Source organism: Micromys minutus (genome assembly GCF_963924665.1).
Source record: "Micromys minutus genome assembly, chromosome: 2".
In the NCBI taxonomy this organism is placed as follows: Eukaryota; Metazoa; Chordata; class Mammalia; order Rodentia; family Muridae; genus Micromys; species Micromys minutus.
The window spans coordinates 92985710-93012280 of NC_137971.1; the positions used below are offsets into that span (position 1 = coordinate 92985710).

Consider the following 26571-nt stretch of genomic DNA (forward strand, 5'->3'; position numbering starts at 1 on the left):
AGACTTCCTGGTCCAAAGGGGAGGTTTCGAAGCCAGCCTGAAGGTGGGGCACTCAGTCATACATCTGAGTTGTCCCTTAAATAGTACCAAGGGGAGAGGTCCTTACTGACAGGATTACAGCCCTAACCAGGACTCTGCTTCAGTGGAAGACTCCTGACATGTCCAGCTTCCAGGCTGTCATTTTGGAGACCGTGGAGTCACTTCTGCTCACCAAACTGGAGGCTGAGGCCTGGTTTGGGAAACACTAGGTAGCAGATGAAATAAGCTGCTGTAGACCTAATCCCTCTAACCTGAGCCCATTCTTCACCTCAGTTCCCACACAGAAATGAGCCCCAGGAGTAAGATACCTACCCTGGATTGTTGGCAAAAGAAGAAAAATTTATTGTCCTTTGAAATAAAATATACAAATGAAAGCTAGGAATCTGGGACAGTAGGGAGGATAAAGGAAAACCAAGGAGCCAATTCTGGAGTAGGGAAATCTACCTCTGACCCCTCCCCCCTTGACAAAGGAGGGAAAGGTCTTATAAGCCTGTGATTTTAGGGGGTTCTTTGATTTTTTTTTTTTTTTTTTCTGAAGTAGGGTCTTACTGTATAGCCCTGGCTGGCCTGGCCTTGACCTCAACAGATTATTTGCCTGTCTCTGCTGTGTTGGGATTAAAGGCATGTGCCACCATGCCCTGGCATCTTATTTCATGTTTGAAACAAGGTCTCACTGTGTAGTCCAGGTTGGCATGGACCCTGAAGCAGTCCACCCATCTCAGCCTCCAGAGTGCTGGGATTACAGACGTTCCAAAAGGCCAGAGGTTTTAGACAGAAAAGGAAAATCCTCTGCTTGTTGCTGCTTCTGGGACAAGTTATCTGTCAAGTACAGAGCACAACTGGATGACTTCAGAGACAAGGCCTTAGCGATCATTCAGCAGCCTTCCCCCAGTCATACACAGGAACACAACGAGGCTGAGGAGGGTACATCTGGAACGCCTGGGTGTACACGGTAGCTTGCTAGACACTTCAGTCAGATGAGTGACCGCAGAGAAATGGCTGTAATCTTCAGGTAGCAGCCACTTCAATGGACCCTAAGTGAGAAAAACTAGATAGTCATGAACCTCAGGGCTTTTTTTTTTAAAGCACCAAGTGGTAGAGCTTTCCTGCCAGCTCAGTTTTTAGGACCTTTCAGTGAACGGTGATGCTTCTTGAAGATCCCCATGAGAGGTGGGGAGAAGTCAGCAGTGCTGGGGTCGGCCTTGTCATCCCCCTTCCCACTCTTCTCTCCCAGTCTCCAGATGGAGAAGGGCCTGGAGAGAACATGGAGATAGGGAAGGCCAGAGTGGTTTCTTGTTTTCCAGTGTCAGAGAAGGGTTTAGAATCTCTTTTCCTCAGGCTGAGAGGTGATTAGCAGCTCTTTGTTCCCGAAGTCCCACCAGGCTGTCATGTGGAACGCCATGTTGGTTAGGACAACAGTGTACTCCAGGATGGCAAAGATGGTATACACTGTTATGAGGACACAAGGAACATGATGAACCTCCTGTTTCACCCTCTAGTGGCTTCTTAAACCATTCACATTACCAGCCAGTGCCCACTATCAAAACCACACACTTATTCATGGCACTTATTCACAGATCCCAGCCTGGCCTCACCTCCAGGCTCACAATACATGTTGTGCCGGAAGTAGACAGCCAGTGCCGAGAAGAAGGAGATGAAGTTGATGATGAAGAGCCGCTGTTTCCAGCTGTAGGACTTGCGATCCTAGAGAATAGGCCAGCTGATCACTCTGTAACTTGTTGGGCGTATATTGGTGGGCTTCCATCTTAGACTCAGTTCCTAAAGGTTGGGCCTCCCCACCCCCACTGGTTGCCAAGACGGTCATGGGAGAGAGAGTACATCAGGGGCAGCAAAAATGAGCATTTGGGGGTTGGGGACAATGAAGCCAAGGGACAGCGCTATCTTTTGCCCTTGCAACTTGAAATTCACCCACCACCCAACACTTTCAGGTTCTGTGGGGCAAAGAAAGGCCACATATGTGGCTGGGGTACTGACATACTGTTTCTAACCCACTGGGCATGGCTGCTACCCTCGATTTTGGACCCATTTCTAGCCTCCATGCATTCTCCAGTACTAGCCAAATAGCGGAATCAACCATTCTCCACTCTCCAAACCTCAGCCCAGAGCCCCATATCCTTCTGCTGGGTTCCTATTAGAAAGTCCTTTGTCACCCGTTATTACCCACATCCTGAGGACAGATGTCCTTCTGGGTCTTCTAGTGCCCAGTAGGGATAGACCGTACCTCCTGACTTACTGTGTGCTTCTTGGTCAGCCGCCAGAGAATGCAGGTGAGGAGCATGTAACTGAGGGATGACGCGATAAACACAATGAAAGCATTTTCGTGGATGGCTGGAGGGAGAGAGGAGGATGGACACCACCCTCACCCTTAGACAGGATGGAGGGCTGCGCCCGCTTCCCATTCCCTTCAGCCCTCCCTTGTCCAGGCACCCACTGAAGTCCTCGGAGGAGGAGACGTAGGTGAGCACAAGCAGAGCCAGGTTCTCCACCACATTGAAACTGAAGTTGAGGCGGCAGAGAAGGCGGTATCCCGGACATGGGGATGCACAGCTGAGGTAGTGGTTCCAATAGGCGAAGGCTGTCAAGAAGCGGGGTGCCGAGTGCAGGCCAATGCAGAAACGCCACACGTACCGCTGGGGAACCTCCCCACCAATGGCAGAGCTCACTGATGGCAGGTAATTGGGCACCTAGAGAGTTAATGCAGGAGATTGGCAATCCCTTTGCTGCTCCAGCCCACCAGGAGAGCTTTCTCCTCCATCCATCAAAGTCACTCTCTTCTCTTCCAAGTTCTCCTTCTAGTGCCCTCCCAAGTCTTCCACTTCTAGGACCTAGGACTAGCATGTTCATTCCCTAGTCTGTCTGGGATTTAGACAAGGGTAAGGGTGACCATCTCCATTTTTCTTGAAACTGAAACCTACATATTTGGGCAGGTTCTCCTGCGAATAGCTGTAGCAGTGTCTGAAAAAAGACGGTTCTGTGGGCATCCCAGGATTCCAGGTCTGAGTCCCAAAGACCAGGATGAGTCACAGACCTCCCGGACTTTGGAAAGTCCTGCTGTGCTGTTCCTCTCACTGCTTCCCGCTCCACTCATTCCCCTAGGCAGGTGCACCAATGTGTAGAGGACGCTGAGATCCAGAGGGGAGCCAGGAATTACAGGTTAATTCCTACCCTAGTCATGTGATCGTGTTTAAGGAAGTGGGATCTACCCAGGCAGTGGTGGTGCCTTTAATCCCAGCACTCAGGAAGCAGAAGCAAGTGGATCTCTGAGTTCAAGGGCAGCCTGGTCTACAGAGCAAGTTCCAAGACTGCCAAGGCTACACAGAGAAACCCTGTCTCCAAAACAAAACAAAAAAAAAAAAAAAAAAAAAAAAAGAAAAGAAAAGAAAGAAAAAGAAAGGGATTTCCTGATATAGTCTAAGAAAACAGCCCGACTGGGTGTGGTGATGCACACTTTAAATCTCAGCAGAGATGAAGGCAGGCAGATCTCTGTGAGCTCCAGGCCATCTAGGGCTACCAAGAAGACTGTCTCAAAAAACAAAAAAAAAAAAAAAAAAAAAAAAAAAAAAAAAAACAGAAAAAGGCCTGTCCTGTGCGTTTCTACCCATCTTTTTCAGTGCCTGGAACTCCCCATTCTTAGAGGAGTTACGGTCTCACTCCTTAGGCTTGATGAAAGACAGAAAGGTAACATCCACAGAGCTATAAGGATTCATGTTATTTGTTTAACAGGCAACAAGATGAGGCAAGTGAGCAGTGGTTTAGATGAAACTAGGAAACCCAGAGAGAGGACAAGGGTCTCCTGCATGACGAAGCTTTGCTAATTTTAACATACATGGACTCACTGGGAAACTGTGCCATGCAGGTCCAGAAGGTGAGAGTTGTTTTTGTAAAAGACTCCAGGACCAGAAGCTGCCAAACCACTGCCCGCACTTTCTACAGGCACTTTTAGACTCTTAACAACAGCCAGGACAACTTAGCAACTCTGCTCTAAGTCTGAAATATCCAGTCTTTAGGTCTTGAGAGATAGTTTTGGAAACTGAAGGAGCCTCTGGACTGCTGAAATAGTGGGCAACACTGGAGGGGCTCCCAGGGAACGGGGTAGGCCATCCAGAGACTTCACAGCCACCGGAGCCCTGCCAGAGGAAGGCAAGTGCGGAGTTCTCAGAGAAGCTGCCCTAGAAGTTGGATCCGCATTCCTCCTCCGCCTTTACCAACTAGGTGATCTGGGCTAGGGCCTCTGAGCCTCTCTGAGCTGCAGTGTCCTCATTGGCAACATGGTTATAATGTCACCTGTCTCATACGGGATTTATTTAATTAACTAAGACAGTCTCACTATGAAGCCCCAGCTGGCTTGGTGCTTGCTGTGCAGACCAAGTTGGCCTTAAACTCACACAAACGCACCGGAAAGTGCTAGGATTAAAAGCATGTGTGAGTACACCGGCTCTGCAGGGTGCAGACTGTCTGCAGTGTCAGGCACACAGTGGGTGAACAGTGATGGCTTCCTTGAAAAGCACTAGAAAAGGCTTGAGCCACAGGACTACTGAGTCTGAGAGAACCACTTACACAGAAAGGCAGCACAGCAGACCTCCAGCCGTTACAGCCTCTCTGATGCCCTGAGTACTTAAAGGGGCCTTCCGGGAATATTCATTCTGAAGACAACTCCCCCAGCTCAGGTACTCAGCAGGGAATAGGACCAGTATCTGAGGGCTACTGACTGAGAGGAAGAGAGGACACGTTTCTTTCAGATTAGAGATGAGGCACGATTTTAAGAGTAGGGATTGCCTCATCCATCGGATACAAACATACACATATCATCAGGTAAATATTTCCACTTCCTTCTCCAGCAATTACGTTTCCCTAATTCACTAACTGCGCCAACAATAATCTCAGAAACTATCATACACAAGATATACACAGTTCACTCCAAACATCCCTGTAAAACCAGAGCTAAAAGCACTGATGGACAAATATCCCCGTTCTAATAGGGAAGTAGATCAGAAACTCATAGAGGGAAAGTTTCAAGAAATCCCCTAACCAGAGACTGGAAAGATAGCTCAGTAAAATGTTTGCTATGCAAGCAAGCATTAAAACCCGAGTTTGAGCTGTAGGTACCAGGCAGGTTAGAAAGAAAAAGCAAGGCACGATGGCATGTACTTATAATCCCAGTGCTAGAGAGGCAAAAATAGAGAGATCCTTTGGGCCCACTGGTCAGCCAGCCTAGCCAAATGAGACTCTTAAAAAACTAAGTGGATGGGGCCGGAGAGATGGCTCAGTGGCTAAGAGCATTGATTGCTCTTCCAGAGGTCCTGAGTTCAAATCCCAACAACCACATGTTGGCTCACAATATTCTGTAATGAGATTTGATGCCCTCTTCTGGTGTGTCTAAAGACAGCTACTTATATATAATAAATAAATAAAAACCAAAGTGGATGGCTCCTAAGATATGACATCTTAAGGTTATTCTCTAGAGTACAGGCACAAACATACATACATACACACACACACACACACACACACACACACACACAACTCTTTATCAGTTTATTCCATTAAAGAATATATCTCTGGCCTCAGGCAAAAGCCCCTTCCACCAACACACACACATACTAATTACAGAAGCCTTAACTACCTTCTTGTCCTCCACCCCTTACCAACCTGACAAAAACTCCAGCTCCTGATGACCTTTTTACTCCTCCTCCAGGCTCCACTTCTAATGTGTCCTCACAATCTCTGGCTTTGCACTGGTCTCCAGCAGCACTAGTGTTTCCACTGAATCCTGATTCTTTATTTTAACTTATTTATTTTATGTATGTGAGTACACTGTAGCTGTCTTCAGACACAACAGAAGAGGGCGTCAGATACCATTACAGATGGTTGTGAGCCACCATGTAGCTGCTAAGATTTGAACTCAGGACCTCTGGAAGAGCAATCAGTGCTCTTAACCGCTGAGCCATCTCTCCAGCCACCGCCCCCCCCTTATTTGTTTTTTCAAGGCAGAGTTTCTCTGTACAGTCCTGGCTATCCTAAAGCTTACTCTGTAGACCTCGAACTCACAAAGATCCACTTGCCTCTCCCTTCCAAGTGCTGGGATTAAAGGTGTGAGCCACCACCACTAGGCTTGGTCTTCCTGTTCTTTTTTTTTTTTTTTTTTAAGGTTTATTTTTACTTATGTATTTTATGTATATAGGTACTTGGTCTGTATGTCCATCTGCACACCAGAAGACAGCAGCAGATTGTAAGCCGCCATGTGGGTGCTAGGAATTGAACTCAGGACCTTTGGAAGAGCAGCAAGTGCTCTGAACCACTGAGCCATCTCTCCAGCCCGGTCTTCCTGTTCTTGATCCCTATCCTTTTCTCCAGTCAGAAGCTAAAACCAGCTTCTGAAGCACAAACCTGATCACTCTCTTACTGCCTAAAGTCTTTCCACTGTTGTTAGCCTGGCGTTCGCAACGATCCTCTGTCACCTCCGCACAGTCCAGCAACAACGTTCCTCCTTCAGGAAAGGTATCTTCAGTATCTAAGCTAGGGTAAACGTCTCCTCTGAGCCCTACACTCCCTGTGTTCCCTTTTATCTCAAGAGGAATCTTAATTCAGGGTCAGGAGATGGCTCAGCAGTTAGGAACACTTGCTGCTCTTCCAAAAGACACCAGTTCTCAGCACCCACCTCAGGCAGCTCACGACTACCTGTTACTCTAGCTCCAGGGGATTTGATTGATACCTTCTTTTGGCTTCCCAGGGTAGCTGCCCTTATGCGCACACACACACACACACACACACACACACACACATAAATAAATAGATAAATCCAACTCACTGTATTGTAACTGTACCCAAGGACCATCTCTTGTGTGAATTAGACGCTAAGAGCAGCTGAACATTCATCTCCATACCTCTGACATACAATCTGTACTCCTAAGCCCTCAGAAAAGACCTCGCAGAGATCTAGGCAGCAGGAAGTCTATTCTGGTTTCTAGCTAGCCTGAGAGGACACAGGTTGTGGGGCCTAGAACTGCCAGTAGAGAAACCGAGCTTGAAGACTGCAGAATAGATCCGATTAGGGATCCCCTGATCTGAGATAAAACTACTTGTTACTTACGCTGGCTCCTGGCTTCTCATGTATCCTTAGTCTCTCGATTCCTCTAATCTAGTTTTTCTTTAGCATCTTCCTCCTTCTCTCCACCAATCCTGCCCAGCCACAGTTCCTCTCCTTCCCCCGAATCCCTCACCCTCACCACACTCTGCCCCAACTAACTCCTCTGTACTTTCTGGAATCCTCTTCCAACACTAGAGGTGGTGGAGAGTCCCTGCCTCTCATTTCTCCATCCACTCTGACCTGCCTCATTCCCAACCCTCTGTCACTTTCCTTCTGTTGACCCTCAACCTCTCACCTACTTGTTGACTCTGCCCCGGGTGCTTGGATGCTGGAACTCACCCCGCAGTCAGTGGCCACTGTGTACTCAAAGTGGAACATCAGAGACCAGATGATGCAGAAGAAGAAGCCGAACAGGGGAAAAGTGATGACCCACCAGACAAAGGCTGTGAAGCGGAGCCGGAACACGGTCCCATCGGGGTCCAAGGCCGCAGAGAACATCCTGTAAGGAGTGGTCCAAGCAAGGCAAGGGGCACAACTTGGGGCCTGGTGGGATACCTGGGCCTGGGGAAGTAGAGCCTTTTCCAGAGCTGGCACAGGGAAAAGCCAGAGCATAAATGGAAGGAAGGGCAGAAGAGAAAGAAGACAATGAAGAGATGGGACAGTAGTGACAGAGACAGGCAGGGCAGCTCTCAGGAATCATGGCACACTGATGCTGTAGTTCCACCTTTTAAAGAGTCCAGACAACAGAGGGTCCCAGGGGCCTGAACACTGAAACTGGGATGGCTTCACTTCACAGTCACCATGCTCATGGCCACTGAGGAGAAGGTTCAGAAGTAGGAAAGTTATTATTCCCATCACACTGGAGAAGAGACAAGGGCCCAGAACTACACCAGGACTGACAAACGCCTGGGCTAAGGCCTCTTGTTATCTAGCTAGCAGCTTCAGGCTCTGAATTAAGGACCTTTGGCTCAGACTAGCTAAGACCTCCCACTGACTCTGTCTGATCACATTCCTCCTTCTCACCCATGTTCAACTAGGAACAGTAAGAACCTAGGACCCACTTCAGTAGAACTACAAGTTACCAGCCATTCCACCCCCAGGCTCTGAATGAGCCAAGCCACAGGTCAGCAGCACTCTGATTCTGTGGAGCCCAAATGTCCATTCCTTTCCCCTCTGAGAGGACTATCTGAGCCAATCCAAAACTTGGAAGAATATGAGGGTCTTGAGAACCTTCTCCCTTCAGCTTCAGTATACTGAGTCAAACCCAAGAAGCCTACATCCAGGTTAAATACACACCAGGAAGCTGGCCTTTCCCACTCTTTCCCTCCGGGCAGAGAAGTCACCCCCCGCCCCCCCCCCCCAATAGTCTCTACGCCCCGGTCACCATGGCTATTCCAGGGCTCCCTTTAGGGGTAAACTGAAGCAGAGATCTGGCTTTGGAGTAAAAGGCCTAGGACCAAATCTTTCCTTGGATTCCGTACTTCCTCCAGTTAAGGAGCAAGTAGAACCCAGTCCACCAGACTAGCTTTTCATCAGGAATGGGGTGGGATGGGAGGGTGATCAAGAAACACTTACACTGGGTGCTGCAGAATCCTGGGATGGGACCGAGGACTCCAGCCAGACTGAAACTGCTCCGGACCGGAGGGTCCCACCCCCAGGTCCTCAGGGCCTGCCCTCCGCCCACAAAGCCAAGTTCTCCATGCCTGCCCAGGCACACAGCCTTCTCAAAATCAACAAGGCCACCTCATAAATCCCAGAACACTGTGCAACTGTAAGAAGTGATAGTGACTAAGGTCAGCCCACTAAGCTTCTTTGCCAGGTGTGGGGGCGGAAACCTTCCTAAATATTGTATCCAGAGGAGACAAGTAGATTTCTAGAAAGGGAGAAAGAGAAAGAAAAGAAAAAAAAGGTCTGGCTCATTTTTTAATTGGAATATGACTGAGTATGTTTTTAGATCCACTAAGAGAGTTAATTATCCTGTATTAAGAGAATTGAGGGGCTGGAAAGAAGACTGAGGGGTAAAGGCCTTGTTAAGCAGCCTAAGGGTCTAAATTAGGTCCCTAGAACCCATGTAAAGGCGGAAGGAGAAAACTGAGTCCACAAAGCTGCCCTGCGACTGACACACATGTGCCATGGCAGGTGCAGGCATGAGTGCATGTGCTTGCACACACACACACACACACACACACACACAGAGAGAGAGAGAGAGAGAGAGAGAGAGAGTAAATAAAATCAAAGCTAGACAGGACTGAATATGAGCTGTCAGTGTCTAGCCTGTACCCATACAGAATAGCTAATGGTAGCCTGGGCTGCATCAACAACAGTCTGACAGCAATAGGAATAAATAGTATTGCTTGCGCCTGTGTTGCCCTGGCCAGCTGAAGTCCAGTTATCCAGATCTGGGACCAACAAAGTCAACACAGTTAACAACTGGATCCAGTCCCAGGACGTAGTTAGGGTTGTCAGGAGCCTACAGACCCTATCCTGAAAGGCCGCCTGCAAAAACTTGAGCTACACTCCTCAGATGGACTTAGGGGTCTCCATTACTGTCTTCTCATCTATGCAGGACTGATGTAAAACCAGAAGGAGAGCATAGTTCATGTTTGTCACAGCAGAGACCAGGGCAGGGACTGGAAAGAAAAATCTATGTTGGCTGGACATGGCAGTGTATGTCTTTAACCCTAGCACTTGGGAGGCTGAGGCAGGTGTATCTCTGTGAGGCTACTCTGTTCTACATAACAAGTTGTAGGCCAGCCAGAACTATATAGTGAGATACTGTCTCAAACACCCCCACACACAAATCTATGCTTTAAAAAAAAACAAAAAAAACAAAAAAAACAAAAAAAAAAAAAAAAAAAACAAAGAGTGCTTCATTGTTAGTTACTAAACCTCCTTAAAACCGGTTACTTAAAGGACAAAGCTCCCTGTTACTTGGGATGTATAAGTAGAGGTGATGTCATCAGTGACAGGTGTGTTAGGCGGAGTTCCTTACTTTGTGTCTAGGGCTGGCCCTTCCTGGGATATTCTGGGTAGGAAACTCAAAGCATAAATAAAAGCTTCAATTGTATCCAACAGAAGAGTCCCAGGGAGTGGGCGGGAAATATTCCCAGGATCAGTAGGCCAGCAACTAACCTATGGTTTAGTTCCCTAACTAGTACAGCAAGAGTGGGTCATGGGTATCGGGTAGGCTGAGGTCATTGGTCCCGTTAGCCCTCAGGGCCAGCTAGAAGGGCAGTGCAAACAACGTACTGTTTAGCTTAGAAGCTGTAAAAGCTTTATATTTTTGCTTGGCCTATCTGCCTTTCCTAAGGCACTAGACTGGGAAGTCAGATGTATTTACTCAACAAATACTGTTTGAGTTTGACTCAGTGCAGGTTTGTTCTGGGGCGGGCGAGACAACAGTGTGGTGAGGATGACAGACAGAGATGGTATGAGAGAAATGCAGGCAGTGGCACCATCAACAGTAGGCACTTAGAAGAAGGAGCTAAGTTTGACTCAAAGAGGCCAGGCAAGGTGTTCCAGAGGAGGAAACACCTTCGAAGGGATTTTCAGGATGGGCAGGAGTTAGGTAATGGGAACACATGATGCATTATCTGAAGTCAGTGCGCAGGCAGGGAATGATCTTAGGTCACTAGCTCATTGGCTCTCAACCTTCCCAATGCTGTGACCCTTTAACACAGTTCCTTATGCTGTGGTGACCTCCAAATACAGTTATTTTGTTGCTACCTCATAACTGTAATTCTGCTACTTTATAAATCACAGTGTGATTTGCCCTGCAGGATATGAGGACATCTGGTATGTGACCTGCCCCCCATGTTTGAGAACCGCCAACATAGCTACTCTCTTTTCTCCTGGCCCTGCTCCTCCCATTTGTTTTTACTTATTTTCTGGCGGTGAGATAGGATTTCCTTCTTTAGCCCAGGTTGACCCTGATTTCAAGTGAGTCCTGCTTCGGTCTCCCCACTGCTGGGATTACAGGCATGAGCCGCCACCTCTGGCTTCTCTATCCCCTCTGTTATCTCTCATCAAGTGTCATGTCGACAAAGTAGAAAGAAAACCTTCAAGTCATATTGAACAAAAAGCATCGCCCCAGACTCCCAGACAGAATCCTCTGCTAGACCTAGACCTCGAATGGGGCAGATGATCTTTTTTCAGGAGGTGGGGACCATATAACGGTAGCTGCTGGGCCTTCAAAACTCTCTAAGGCTAGCTAGTCCAGACCCTCCCTCACCTGGGGCCCTGCCTCTTTATTTCCTGACCCAGCTCCTAACCTTATGATCTCTTACTCTTTCTCATTCTCTTCCTCATCCTGTTTTATCCCTTTATACTCCCTACCCCAACTCCCCATGTTGTCTCTACCTGGGGCTCTAGCCTAGTCTTAAAAGAGCAGGGCAGGCACCATCTACCTCTCTATAAACACAGAAACCGATGCTCACTCTCCTGGTCTCAGACGGCACTGCTGATCAGTGAAGGAGGAGCACAACAGACCAAGCACAGAATTACCCATTTACTCTAATAGTTATGGAGAAACTCTCAAATCTATCTGCATAGCTCAAGTACCCTCAGAGGGCATGGGACCCACCCTAGAACACATATTCATGCACATAGCAGGTGCCTATACAGTTTCTCTCACACACACAACCATTCTTGAAACCTTTAGATATAGGCATGTCCCTCATAATCACATACACACACAAAACTGCATTCCCACAGACACAGGCATAAGACCAAAGTGACACACTGTGAAACCTACATCCTTCTCCTCCCCCTCCAAGAAGCCCTAGAGCTCCTGAATCTGTTCCTCTATGAAGCAGTACTTGGATTCTGGGTTTTTATTTCTTTGTTTGTTTTTAAGGCAGGGCCTTTCTATATAACCCTGATGGCCTGGAACTCACTATGAAGATCAGGTTGACCTCAGAGATCCACCTGCCTCTAACTTCCAAGTGCTGGGATTAAAGATATGAACCTCTATACCTTCTAAGGTTCTGGATTTGGGGGCTGCCCAACTTCAGTAACCCCAGTTCCTATAGCTTTCATAGAAAGTAAAAGGAGCCTAATTCATGAGACCTAAATTTGCAATCAATCCACCACCACCCAGTGGCCCAGTTATTTGATGAAGCCTACAGGAGAGCTGGCTAATTCTGTTTACATAACCCACCAGTGCCCTCCAAACCATACCCCACAGTGTGTAGATGTTGTCTCCTTGAAGTGAAAGAGCAGGGACCACAGGATGCAGAAGACGAAGGCGACAAGTGGACAGCAGACCGTGATCAGGGCCACCATAGTGAAGCGGAGCCGGACTAGGGTCCCATCCCGGTCCAGTGTCAGTGGGACCTGGTACATCTTGTCAGCCCTAAGGATGAAAAGTATGTAGTCAGGGCCCCAGGCAGCAGGGCTGAGGGCACAGTAGTAATATTAGCACTCAAGTTCAATCCAAAACTTAGGGGAGGACGTCTGAGAGACTCCTAACCTTTGGTGGCTCCTGTCCCAGATAAGAAAGACTCAGAATCCCAAGACAACACTCAGCTTGAGCTTCTGAAGGAAGACATTGGATACCATCTATACCAAGGTAAAGCTTGAAGCAGACTGAAAGGCCTTCTCCTCAGCTCTCTCGACTTTGGACTATAGTAGTTGGTTTATCCGGCCTTTCTGATTCCCTGTGCCTACCTGCCCAACCCCAAGCCTCTGACCCTGCCTCTTAGCTCTCACTGTCTCACTCACCAGTCAGGGCCCTGCTGCACCTTCAGGCTCGTCCCAGACTCTGAGGTTGCAAGCACAGCAATCCAGTGCAGTAGGGACACCATGGAAGCTGACAGAACCTCCATCCCATGATTGTCCCTGCCGGCAGCCTCACGTGCTCTAAGGGTAAAAGGCTTTGCATAATCAGGTCTGGTGATAGCCTGGGTGCGCTGTGTGCAGGTCAGAGCTGCTTCATCAGCTTCTGGTGGCTTCCCAATACCCAGTGTGCCTCCTGAGATGAGATGTAGGCTCTTGAAACTGATTTTTCCCTCAGACAAGAGTCTGCTGGGGGGCGGGAGGAGGCTGGAGAGATGACTTGGCAGTTAAGAGCACTGACTGCTCTTCCAGAGGTCCTGAGTTCAATTCCCAGCAACCACATGGTGGCTCACGACCATCTGTAATGGGATCCCTCTTCTGGTGTGTCTGAAGACAGTGACAATGTACTCATATACATTAAATTAATTAATTATTTTTTTTTAAAAAAAGAGTCTGCTGGGCAGTGGTAGTACAAGCCTTTAATCCCAGCACTCGAGAGGCAGAGGCAGGTGGATCTCTCTGAGTTTGAGGCCAGCCTGGTCTACAGAGTGAGCTTTAGGACAGCGAGGACTACACATAAGAACCCTGTCTCAAGAAACTAGAGCAAGAAAGGGGAGGGGGGGTGTTGATTTTTAAAGTCAGGCAGTATAACAGCTGAGAACACACTAATAACCCCAGCCAAACCCCTCTTGGTGTCTAGGTGTATTGAAGGAAAGGCAAGGCAGTATTCTACCCAGTAAGTAAGGAAATACAGGGTCCACACAGAGCCATATATTTCAATTCTCATCTTTTCTTTTTGGACCAAAACTCTAGACTGGAAGGTCAGATCAGAACTGCAGTGAGAAAAGAAAACAGATACTACATATCTCTACCCATGAGCCAATCTGCCTGTTCCCATTGTAAAGATGGAGAAACCAAGAGGCAGAGAGCCTCTTCCTCAAAGCTGAACCTGGGGAACAGTCATTCTCAGAGTTTAGGTTTCTTGGTGCCAAAGTTTCTTGGTGCTATACATATACATAAAAACCGGCCCTTCTGGTCTCCAACCATGACTTTCTGGCCCCACCCTTTAATAGAACTCTGATCTCAGGCTGGCCTCCTAGCATTCCAGAAACAGGTGGACACACCTCCACATTTTCCTCTGCCTTTCCACCTACCTCTGCCAGCCTGGCCCAAGTGCTCAAGTTCTTCCTCCCCTTTGGGGCAATAAATATTTGGTCAAGCATCTCCCTGGGAAGTTGGAAGTGGCATTGGTAGCACTCCCAGATTCTATCCGTTCTCAGGATAGGGCCCTAGACAAGAGCACTTTCTCCACCCAACCCACACCCAGACTCTATCTGAAGTAGAGTTAACCCATCCTCCTCCTAATACTCCTCCCGGAAGAGCTGCTCTGAATCCCCAGGAACCACTGGGCTCCTCCTCTAACTGAAGACCAGATCTTCAGTTTGAACAGACCGTACCCCATGCAGGGTCACTGAGGTGATTCAAGGACAGTGTCAGAAACAAACAGAAAAGATAGTTGGTCCCACTTCTTGGCAGTGTGCCTGGCCTCCCTTTTAGGTACATAACCTTGGACAAGTCATCTTGGCCTTGTTTCAAATTGTACAAGAGGAAATCACATGGTTTAGGTTACTTCTAAGGCCCCTCCACCATGGTCAGTATTTTATATCTGTTTTAGGAGCTCTATACCTTAAATCCTGCTCCAAGACAGCCTTAACTTCTCTACTGACACTACTTAGTTGACTTCATTTTATTTTAGTTTGTGTACATGCTTCCTGAGAAAGGGTCTTACTGTAGATCAGTAGATTACAGGGTTCTGGAAACAGCTTTTGTAGAAGTATCTCCACTTCATAGCCAAAATCTCTAAAGATCTCACTACCACACTCCTGTCAGAATCTACATTCTGAGCTCCATACTTAATGTACAATATCTCTCTTAGTTTTGTTTATTTTAGGAGTAGGTGCTGTCCTCTGGATTTCCATTTCACAGAAAAGGAAACTGAGTCCCAGGGTAGTTTAAAAAAAAAAAGCACTTACTCAAAGCCACAAGCTAGTAACTGGCAGAGCAGAGATTCAAAACTAGTCTGAGGTTCCAGGGCTCCCCCACGCCTCCTCCATCCGCAGTGCCTGGAGGGATCTTGAGCAGAAGGCCCTGAGAAATAAATTGGGCAGTCTTTAAACCCAACACACCTAGCCCTGCCACAGCGTGGGCAAAGATAAGACATCGGTTCAGCAACTGAATGCCTGCAATTCCCGGGTTCTGAGTGTGTGCACAAGGCGGGCAGGCATCTAGACCGCAGGCCTACGGAGGCCGGACCTCGTGGCGGGGCTCCCAGAGTGGCGTGGCCCTGTGACCCGAACTGGCCATTCCCTCCTTACTCACCCAAGTAGTGGTGGCTAGGGGGGCTGTACCCCGTAGCCAGGGGCACGGAACCGGGAGTCCCAGCCCGGCCCCCGGGCGAGTGGAAGGGGGCGGGTCGCAGCAGCAATGGCGTGAGGCGGGGCCAGCGCTCTGGGGTGGGTCTTAAAGAGGAAACTGGGCCCGTTTTTAAACTGGCTCCTCCCCGTTTAGGGGGCCGGGACTCCTGGCTTTCTTTATAATCTAGCGTCTCCTAAAGCCAAGCCTCCCCAAGTCGGCTCTGTTCCCACTATTTTTGAATACGTGAGAGCAGTCAGAGGGCCCTGGACGCATGGTTTTGACATGCTGGATAAGTCACCTTGTCATTTTACCTCTGGCTGCATGCGATCACCTGTTGAAAGAACATTAAATTAAGTCAGTGGTACCCAAATTCTTTCATTACCTGACCCGATTCTCCAGTCCTCTATCTTCATTCTAATCGAATTATCCAGTTTTGTACTTCTGAAACATTAAGCCAATTTTGCCCCAGCCTTGGCTGTTTTCCCTCAAACTTTTTTTCCCCTATGGCCGGCTACAACATCCAACAAAAGGAGCAAAAAAAAAAAAATTAAATTTTAAAATAAAATAAACCAAAAACCAAAAGCTACATTGCAGATAGATCCTCTAAGCCCTTCCCAGAAAGTCTGAGCCAAAGCTGTTCCCACCTTTTATCAGAAGAGGGCACTCTATCCTATCTGACATCACTGTGGGGGTGGGGGAGGGGCGTTCATCCAGACCCAGCTTACGGGCTCTTCTCACTCACACTCACACACACACACACACACACACACACACAGAGAGAGAGAGAGAGAAAGAGAGAGAGAGAGAGAGAGACAGACAGACAGACAGACAGACAGAGGGAGGGAGGGAGCCGGGAGAAGAGAAAGCAGGTTCCAGTGTTCCTTTTCCACTTTAGCCTCAAGGCCCATAACCTGAGCTCAATCCTTGAAAATAGCAGAGTGGAACGAGAGAACTGACTCCAAGTTGTTCTCTAATCTCCACCAGCATTCCCACATTGTAAAGTAAAAAATAGCATCCTCCTCCCCTCACGAGTAGGCAAGAATTTCATGTAGCCCACACTGGCCTCAAACCTGCTGAGTAGCCAAGAATGACTTTGAACTTCAGATCTTTCTACCTCCTTCTGAGTGTAGGGCTATTCACCAGTCCCTAGTTTATGGATGACTGGGAGTCAAAGCTCAGTGCATGTTGGGCAAGCACTTTACCAATTAAGTCAAATCCCTCACCAAGATAGAATCGAATGCTATCCCCACTTTACTGAGCAGAAAACTCCTATAGAAAAAGGACATTACTTTCTCATGTGCTTGAATTCCATTACTCACTTTACAGAGTCAACCCCACAGGATAGCTATAATTGCCCCACTGGAGAAAGGGAAATAGAGGTTCAAACGTGCTAACTTGCAAGAGCTCTTTTCCCTGGATTTGGTCTTGTTGGTTTGTTCATTCTAGGTCCTCTCTGTGACAGGTACTGAGCTGAGCAATGATGGGGGTGACGCAGAGAAATGCATCTCAGACCCACTCTCTGGGGCTCCAAATCTAGGGGGGAAAAGGTGAGTTATCATTTTAAAAGCTATTTTTATTTTTCTTTCTTTAAAACCTGTAATACCCGCCCCCAAGATAAGGTTTCTTTGTGTAGCCTTGGTTGTCCTGGAGCTTGCTCTAAAGGCTAGAAGTGGTCTGGAACTCACAGAGCCCAGCCTTCCCTGCCTCCCAAGTACCTGCTCCACCAACTGCCCGACTTGTGATTTTTTAATATTGTACTGGGAGGTAGGGACCATGTGTGGAGATCACAGGATATTCTTAGAGTCAGCTCTTCTCCTTCACTGGATGGGTCTTTGGGATCAAACTCATACTGTTAAGCTTGCAAGCAGGTCCCTTTAACCCACTGAGCCATCTCACAAATCCCTCTTTCTTTTTAAAAACAGCGTTTCAGGCTGTCTTTGAACTCACTGTGTAGTCCAGAATGGCCTTGATTTCAAAGCAAGTGTGTGTGGATAACAGGTGTGCCACCTACAAGCTTACTACACCTACATTAAAAAATGTTTCATTTTATATAATTGTATGTATATGATTTTGTGTGTGTGTGTGTGTGTCTTGCCCACGCTGTGGCCTGTATGTGGAGGCTAGAGCGAACCTCTCAGGAATTGGTTCTCTATCACTCCCATGGCTCTGTTTCTCCCAGGGATGAGACTCAGGTTATCAGGCTTCCACAGCAGGTGTCTTTACCAGATGATCCTCAGATGCTATGTTGTGACTGAACTCTTTACCATGTTCTCTAGCTCCATCCCATCCTTGCTCTTGCACCCTATGTGGACTCCTTCCTGTTCCTGTGGCTCTAAATGCTGTCTCCTGTCTCCTGTGATTGCATCCTTTAGTCTCTAAACTAGTACCAATGTCTGGCTTGAGGATTTCTGGTCTTGCATTTGATTCTCTTGGGATCTATACAGTGTGGACCATTCCCCTCATGGTTCTGAGTCTGTTCCTTTGTCTGTGAAATGGATTAAGGGGTATCCCAGGAGCCTTTGAGAACTGAAGTAAGACACAGTGACAGGTGAACAGAAAGTACTCAGTATGTGAAGGCTGTCAGAAGCTGGAACTCATCGTAAGCCTTCTCTGAACTCAGTGGTAGGTCATCCCCTCTGAGCATATTTCTTTCCATTTGGTTTATGTAAGGAGAAGCAGGAAGAGTGTGTTCTTACAACATGCCAGAGACCTTTACATATTCTTCCATTTGGTCCTCTTAATAAACTGGATGGGTAAATTTGGTGAAATCTATCATACAGATAAAGGTGATTTAACAACTGTGGTGCCACAGGACTGTAATTTCAGCAGTAGGGAGGTAGAGGCAGGAGGACCAGGAATTCAAGGTCATCCTTGGTTACATGGCAAATTTAAAGCCAGGGGGAAAGGGGAGGGGAATATGTGTGGCAAGATGACAAGGCACTTGCTATCAAATATGACGCCTCAGCCTTTGTGGTGGAGAGAGATGGATTTAACCAATGTCTTATCTCCAGACATTAGGTGGGCACATGCTTGTGCACCCACAGACACATGAATAAATAAATGTTAAATTTTTTAAAAAGTATTGGAAAATGACTAAGCGGGGCTGGAGAGATGCTCCAGTGCTTCCTAAATTGGCTTTGTCCATTGTTCAAGTAGCTGTTGGGGTTGATATTTTCTGCTATCTCTTGCTCTCCTGTGGATTTGTTTATATCTGGAAATACCCTAGACAGGCTGTGCCTTAAATAGCATCACTGATGTTTTACCTACCGTCATTGTCCAATCTCCCTGTGCACATCCTCACACCACGCCCTTTCAAACAGAATCAGTGTCCACAAATATATTTCAGCACCCAGTAGAATGGGGGCAGTGTACAAGTGGGGGATAGAAAAGAAAATATAGCCTCATATGTCAAGAACAGCTCCACCGGGCTAAAGAGATGGCTCAGCGATTAAGAGCACTGTCTGCATTTCCAGAAGACCTGGGTCCAATTCCTAGCACCTGCATGGTGATTCATAGCCATCTGTAATTTTGGTTCTAGGAAATCTGTCTGGTCTCCTAGGGAACGAAGCATGCACATGGTACCCATACATACATGCAGGCAAAACATCAACCCACAAAATAAAATAATAAAAAAGAAAAGGTTTTCTATAGGAACTCTTAACTGATTCTTTTTTTTTTTTTTTTTTTTTTCAGAGCTGAGGACCGAATCCAGGGCCTTGCAAGAGCTCTACCACTGAGCTAAATCCCCAACCCCTGAACTGATTTCTTGTCTCCCATCACCCTCAAAGTTTAGCTACAATGACTTTTAAATTTTTTTCTATTAATTTTTAAAAGATATATGTACATCTTAAAGATATATATATATATATATATATATATATATATATGACATATGTACATTTTAACGATACACACATACACAACCAGAAGATGCCATTTGACAATTGTGAACTACCATGTGGGTGCTGGAAATTGAATTGAAAATTGTTAGAAGACCAGTGAGTGCTCTTAACCACTGAGCCATCTCTCCAGCCCTATTGGTACATTTTTTGCTTTTCTTTGTAGAGGGATTTTAATCCAACAATAGGCTACTTTGTCTGGAATACAGACACACTCTGAACTCTGACTACACACCTCTAATTCCAAACAGTGAGGGTAAAGTTAGTTTGAAAGCAATGTCTAACTGAGTGGCAGACAAAGTGATGAGTCAGAGAAAGATTTGACAGAAATAAGATCTGCCCAACTCTGATGAAAGAGAAAAAAAGCTACTTGAGGAAGCGTGAAGACAGAGACAGGGAGAGAGAAGGAAGAGGGGAGAAGAGGGGAGGGGAGGGGGGAAAGGGGAGGGAGAAGAAGAGGGAAAGAGAGCACACTGGTGCCCTCCCTGACTGCCCCTGTTTATTTATTTTTGATAGGTTCTCACTTTTAGCACTGGCTGACCTGGAACTTACTATGTAGACCAGGCTGACCCCAACTCATGGAGATTTGCTCATTTTTGGCTCCCCAGAGCTGGGAGTAGAGGTGTGCAGCAACCATGACTCCTGTTTAAATATGACCATGTCCCTTCGTTGCTGCTAATCAATTATTAAGTAGCTCTCCATAGCTTTTATAAGCAGAGATAAATTCCTTAGTGTGGTGCTCAACCACTTTTGTAATCTGGTCATCCTCTACTTCAGCAACTAGATTTTGGACCCTAGCTTTATCTTCCTCTTCCATGAAACTTTGGTCATCTTTTTCTTTTCCCTACATCCTATAATCAATCACCTGCCTAGCTTCCCACAATTGTAACATTAGCAACATCCTATCAAGTTTTTATTGCGACTCTGGCCATAAAGTAGCAAATGAATTCCTTGTCTAGACCGCACCCCCAATACCCCCTTCTGAAAGTTCTTTTATTTATTTGTTTGTTTGTTTGTTTGTTTTTGAGATAGCTTCAATTTGTGACCCAGGCTGGCCTATAAGTTACTACATAGCCTAAGCTGGTCTCAAACTCACAGCAAATCAACTGCCTCAGTCTCTCAAGTTTTCAGGAGCTAGTTTAAGGAGACAACCCCCATTTGATTCAGCATAATGCAGGGGCAAGCATAGAGTAAGAGCATAGGAAATGTTTAATGGACTTTACTGAACTAGGTTTTAAAGACTGTGCTGAAACAGATCTAGCCACACTGTAAGAATTGCAAGATAGGCCTTTTGAGAGCAATTGCTAGTGATTGGGATGCAGAGTGCAGAGTTGGGAAAGGTGAAGAGACGAAGAAGGCAGAGACACAGGCAATGCTAGACATCCAGGCCCAACACTGGCCCTGCCTATGTGAAAGGCAAAGGAAACCATGCTTTTCCTGAGCTGCTGAGTTTTGTTTTCCCAGATATCTTTATCAGGATCAAGACATCCTTCTTGGATGACTTTAAAGCCCACACTCTGGGGCTGAGGAGATGGCTCAGTGATTAAAAGCACTGGCTGACTTCCAGATGACCCCAAATCAATTCCTAGCATCCACATGGCATCTTAGCATCATCTGTAATTCCAGTCCCAAGGTATCTGATACTCTCTTTTGGCCTCTATGGGCACTTCTTCCACATAATGCATAGATATATATTCTGGTAAAAAAAACTCATCAAATAAAACACTAAATCTCAAAATATAACAATAGACTTGCTGGGCATGGTGGTACATGCCTTTGACCTCAGCCCCCTCCTCCAAAAAAAAATGGTTAGGCAGGCATAGTAGAGCACACTTTTAATCCCAGGATTTGGGGGCAGAGGCAGGTAGGCAGGTGGATCTTTTAACTGAAGACTACCTTGGTCTACAGAGTGAGTTCCAGGACAGGTAGGGCTACCTGTCTACCCATCTAATTCCAGTAACCAGACAAACAATAATAGAATCTTCATTGTTCTAAGGAACTTTCTTTGGCTTTCCTGTTGCATCTAGAATGAAGTTCAGGATTGCAATCCTGGATGTGGTGAGTGATTTCCTGACGCTACCTGTGCTTCCCCATTCACCTGGTCTGGAATATTCTTACCTCACACTTCCATCTTAATGAATTCCATTCTTCCTATAAAGGTATTTAATAGCATGATTCTTCACTAAATTAAGAATCCATATAGTAATAATATCTATGACAATCACTTAGACAATAATAGTATGAAAGAGAATAGGAATTGAGATCAGCATAGTGAATTCTGGGCTAGCAATGGCTACTGAGTGCAAGTCTACATTGTGTGTGTGTGTGTGTGTGTGTGTGTATGTGTGTTTTGCCTGCTTTATGTATGTGTACCATGTGCATTACCACAGAGATCAGAAGAGGATGTCAGGGGCTGGAGAGATGGCTCAGCGGTTAAGAACACTGACTGCTCTTCCAGAGGTCCTGAGTTCAAATCCCAGCAACCACATGGTAGCTTACAACCATCTGTAATGGGATCAAATGCCTTCTGCTGGTGTGTCTGAAGACAGCGACAGTGTACTCACATAAAATAATACATTAAAAAAAAAAAAAAAAAAAAAAAGAAGAGGATGTCAGACTCCTGGAACTAGAGTTAACAGACAATTGTGAAGCGGATCCCCTGCAAGAGCAACAAGCATTTTGTTGTTGTTTCTCTGGGTTTTTTTTAAGACAGGGTATCATTGTGTGGCCTTTGCTGTCCTAGAACTAGCGTTGTAGACCAAGCTGGCCTCAAGTTCAGAGGTCCACCTGTCTCTGTCTCCCAAGTGCTGGGACTAAAGTGTGTGGCCACATAGGCCCCCAAATTAAAAAAAAAAATTAGGACTAGCAAATTGACTCAGCAGGTCAAAACACTTGCTATGCAATCCTGACACCTTGATTTCAGATCCTGAGAACCCACATGAAAGTGAAAGGAGAGAATACACGCTTATAAGTTGGCCTCTGTATGCAATGGCATGTATGCCTACACACACATACACACACACAAATACTACTACTACCACTACTACTATTACTGCTACTACCGAATAATAATAATAATTAATAATAATGTGATACAGTCAGGACTGGAGAAATTGCTCAGGGATTAAGAGTACTTACGGCTCTTACAGACTACATTCGGTTTCCAACATTTATGTAGGGTGGTTTGCAAGCACCCATAACACTCACACAGACACATAAATAAATATTTTTTGTAGTTTTATGAGACAGGGTTTCTCTGTGTAGCTCTAGCTGCCCTGGAACTTTCTCTGTAGACCAGATCAAACTCACAGATCTACATGCCTTTGCCTTCAGTGCTGGGATTAAAGGCATGTGCCACTACACCCATAAATAAATATATTTTAAAACAAAAAAGGGATTAAATGTCAACACATAAAATTATAGATCTTGAAAACACCAAACAGTTATAAGCAAAGCATTTGAAATTGAAATAGTGGTAGAAGGAGTTAAGTAGTTCCCGTGTATCTGTGTTCCAGTAACTCAACTCCTAGGTATGAACACAAGAGAAACATATGTCTGCCAAATACTGAATAAAATGTTCATAGTAATATTATCCATAATAGCTAAAAGTGGAAACTCAAATTTCTATTAACTGTTTCGTATACAGAAGATGGTATGCACATATAATGGGATATTATTAAGCCATAAAAGAAATGACATATTGATATAAGTGATCTATGCCAATGAACTTTAAAAACATTATCCAAAGTGAAAGCACCAGACACAGAAGCCATAGATTTTATGATTCCATTTATATTAAATAACTATAGTAAGTCAATGTAAGAAAGAGATTAATAAGTACTTGGTAGGGCTTAAGAGCAAAGGGACAGAGCAACCACTAAAGCGTGTCGAGCTTCTTTCCTAGGGTTATAAAAACTGCTCTGGAATTACACAGCTGAGGGGATAACACAACCATTTTATTGTATTAAAAACTACTGTGCCATACACTTTAAAAGAATGGGTTAGAGTTTGTGTAAGTTAATTTACTTAAAATAAGATCCAGGGCCAGGCACCACGGTACATGTCTTTAATTTTAGCAATCAGGAGGAGGCAGAGACAGTTGGATCACTATGTGTTGGAGGCCAGCTTTGTCTACATTGAGTTCTAGGTGACCCAGGGTGAGACCATGTCTCAAAACAACAACAATAACAACAGATCCAGCCAAAAACTGGGACTAAATAAAAAAAAGGCACTATTACAAAACAAAAAGAAAGGAGCTGGAGCAATGGCTCAGCAGTTAAGAGCACTTGCTGTTCTTCCAAAGGCCCCAGGTTTGATTCCCTGCACCTATCTGGTGGCTTACAATCATCTATAACTCCAGTTCCAGGAATTAGGACACTTTCTTCTACCCTGCAAGCAATGCATGCATGTGGTACCCAGCCATACATGCAAACATAGCACACACAATTTTAAAAATAAAAGTAAGAGAAAAAGAAATAAGAGAAACAGAAGTAGAACTGGACAAATAAAAAAAGCCTAGCATAACATTAAGTAAAGCCCTAAGTATGTCAATAAATTCTTAAAGAAATGAGCTAAATACTCAAACATCAAAGGGATTCACGTGGAATTTCTTAAAATCCAATTGGGTGCTACTTACCAACCTCGGCCTTCCTTATCAAGTTGTAGAAGAGGGAGAGAATCAACAGTTATTGATATTTACTATGGGCCAAGCATGACCTCAGAATTTGGCAAGTGCTATTACCTACTGTGACCTTCACAAACAGCTCATCATTCATATGTAAGGGAACTGTGACAGCACGAGTAATTTGTCAAAGTCTGAACAGTTGCAGAGCTGAGATGGACCTTCACTTGCTTTTCATTGCACCGTTTGGAAACCTGGAGCCATCATACCAAAGCCACTGCACTTTAATGGTTCTGCTGCGTCAGTCTTTGCTCTGAGCACTAATCTTTCATAGCGGCATAGAAATCTCTCAGGTTATGTATGAGAAAGGATAGAGGCTCCTAGGGCAGAGCCAGCCAATACAGGGCTGTGGAAATTTCTGGGCTCCTAATGCCTGCAACAAGGCTTGGTTTGGAAAGTTCTTGTGAGCATCCCCCAATTGCTTGTCTTCAGAGTGGATGCAGGAATGGCCGGGGCAGTGGTGGGTGCACAGTTTTAATTTCAGAACTCAGGAGGCAGAGGCCGGCAGATCTCCGTGAGTTCAGGACCAGCCTGGTCTACAGAGCGAGTTCCAGGATAGCCAGGGCTGTTATGGAGAGAAACCCTGCCTCATAAAACCAAAAATAAATAAATAATTCTAATAAATTATAAAAAAATAGTGGATGAAGAAAGATGATGTTATAACAATTAGACTGTGGGTGGGTGGGGTCAGGGGTGGAGGAATCCCTGGTTCCAAACTGATGGCTTTACTAATCGGGGATCGCTGGGATGTAAGCTATGGATTACAATGCTCACCATAATAATATTTAATAAGAACTTCGAAGTCATCATGGTCCTCCTCACTGAAGCATTCCTCTTTCAGTGTATCCTCTCCAGTCTTCCTGTAAGTACAGACCATCCCAGCTTCTGTACATCTACTCATACTTTAAATTGAATATACTCCCCTGCTGATTCCCTTAAGACACATCTCAAACCCATGCCTTAAAACATTTAAAGTCATCAGTCCGGATTTGTAAATAAAATGTATCTACCACTTATTGAGGGCATGCTGTGTAACATGCGCCATGCTGGGTGCCATACATAGGGCAGGTTTAAATATAGTTGCATTTGAAGACTGGAGGACCAAAAGAATAAAATAAGAAAAGCAGAGGTTTGGGACGGTTGGAAGAAAGTCACTGTAAAGATTCAAAAAGAAAGCCCTAAGAATTGTTGCTGCTCATTTTGTTTCTAAGACAGTTGCATATATTCCAGGCTGGCTTTCAGCTCCACATCCTGCTTCAGCTACCTGAGAGCTGGAGTATCAGATCTTGACTTTTATCTTCACACCAGTATATTTAACATTTTTATTGCATTTGTTTATTTTGTATGTGTGCTTGTGCCATGGAGAGTGTGTGGATGTCAGAGGGCAATTTTCCAGAGCCAGTTCTTTCCTTCTACTCTGGAGAGCCAGGGATGGCTCTCATCACCATCAGGCTTGGCAGAAAGTGTTTGCCTGAGCTATCTTGTCATCTGATCCTCCTACCGCCACCTTCCAAATGCTGAGACTACAGGTGTGCACCTCTATGTCCAGTTGTGTGGCTGGGGATTGAATATAGGGCTTCGAACCTGGCAGGCATGCGCTGTATCAACAGAGGTACAAAGACATCCCCGACACCACTTCATTTTTAGGATTCTTTTTAAAAAAGTATTTACATGTGTGTGTGTGTGTGTGTGTGTGTGTGTGTGTGTCCTATTTGCACGTATGCCTACAAGACGGAAGAGAGCACCCATTACAGACGGTTGTGAGCCACCATGTGGTTGCTGGGAATTGAACTCTCAGGACCTCTGGAAGAGCAGCAATGCTCTTAATCTCTGAGCCCATCCAGCCCCTTCAAGATGTTTTTATTTGCGAGAGGTTTCTAGAATATGCCAACTCCTTTGCTCTTAGCTAGGTGCTAGGAGGAAAGACACCAAAAGGATGAAAATGAAGCTTTGACCCAGGCCAGGGGAGAGAGGAGGCACAAGACAGAAAATAAGATACAAAGTAACAAGATCTTGACCAGAAGACTGCCTGAACTTCATCCCGACTTGTTACGGTTACCAAACGTGTCCTGGAGAGGGCGGGAAATTTGCGCAAGAAATCCAGAACAAGTACAGGTTCTGTAAGTGCAGCAGAGGCTGAAGGGCCTAGAATCCTCACTGGGGTCAAGCGCTATAAGGCTTTGCTTAGGTCTACCCTAGAGATTTAGAGGGATAGAGTGTACGAGGGCTGGCTTGCGCTGGAAAGAACAGTGAGGAGTGGAGTGTCTGCAGACAAGCTCTGTGGACTGATGTGTCTCCCGGAAGGGTCCTCCAGCTCCGCAAGTGTTAGCTAGATGTCCAAAGAGCCTTCCCATCATTGCCCGCAGACAGGAGCTAGAGAAGGGTAGAACAATTACCATGTCATCCTTAGGCCTTCCTTCTGATTGGCCGGAGCTTCCGTAGCGAGTCTCCGCGCTCCAAGGAAGGGGGCGGGGTCTGGACACAACGTCACTGCTGTTTGGTGCTCACTACTCTAGCCACTCACCAGCCCTCTTCGAGGGGCCCTGTGTGACGTCACGATCCTCTCCCAGCCAACCGTTGCCGCAGAGGGACTGGGACTCCACGTCCCTCCCCATCGTCCCTCCTTTTTTTTTTCCCCCCCTCTCCCCGCAATT

The 26571-nt window shown here is 46.0% G+C and overlaps 1 protein-coding gene across 2 annotated transcripts; it reads right to left on the minus strand.

Moving 5' to 3' along the window:
* Positions 1–130: 130 nt before the first annotated feature.
* Positions 131–26379, minus strand: PGAP2 (post-GPI attachment to proteins 2). Of its 2 annotated transcripts, none has more exons than XM_080911152.1 (7): positions 26314–26379; positions 14956–15070; positions 12326–12500; positions 2492–2744; positions 2294–2388; positions 1635–1743; positions 131–1488 (listed from the first exon to the last, which is right to left on the minus strand). In XM_080911152.1, the coding sequence occupies exons 3-7, from the start codon at positions 12488–12490 to the stop codon at positions 1358–1360; spliced, it is 753 nt and encodes a 250-aa protein (XP_080767278.1). In that variant the 5' UTR covers positions 12491–12500; positions 14956–15070; positions 26314–26379; the 3' UTR covers positions 131–1357. The 2 variants fall into 2 exon arrangements, with proteins under 2 accessions (XP_080767278.1, XP_080767277.1); XM_080911151.1 differs by having other exon boundaries at positions 2282–2388.
* Positions 26380–26571: the final 192 nt, after the last annotated feature.

Excerpts from the sequence above, each read along its gene's own strand:
- PGAP2 (XM_080911151.1), bottom strand. The coding sequence starts at position 12,490 with ATGTACCAGGTCCCACTGACACTGGACCGGGATGGGACCCTAGTCCGG. Across the intron at positions 1,744-2,281 it reads AGCACACAGTAAGTCAGGAG|GATCGCAAGTCCTACAGCTG; the intron begins GTACGGTCTATC and ends CCTATTCTCTAG. Across the intron at positions 1,489-1,634 it reads CATGTATTGTGAGCCTGGAG|TGTATACCATCTTTGCCATC; the intron begins GTGAGGCCAGGC and ends TCCTCATAACAG.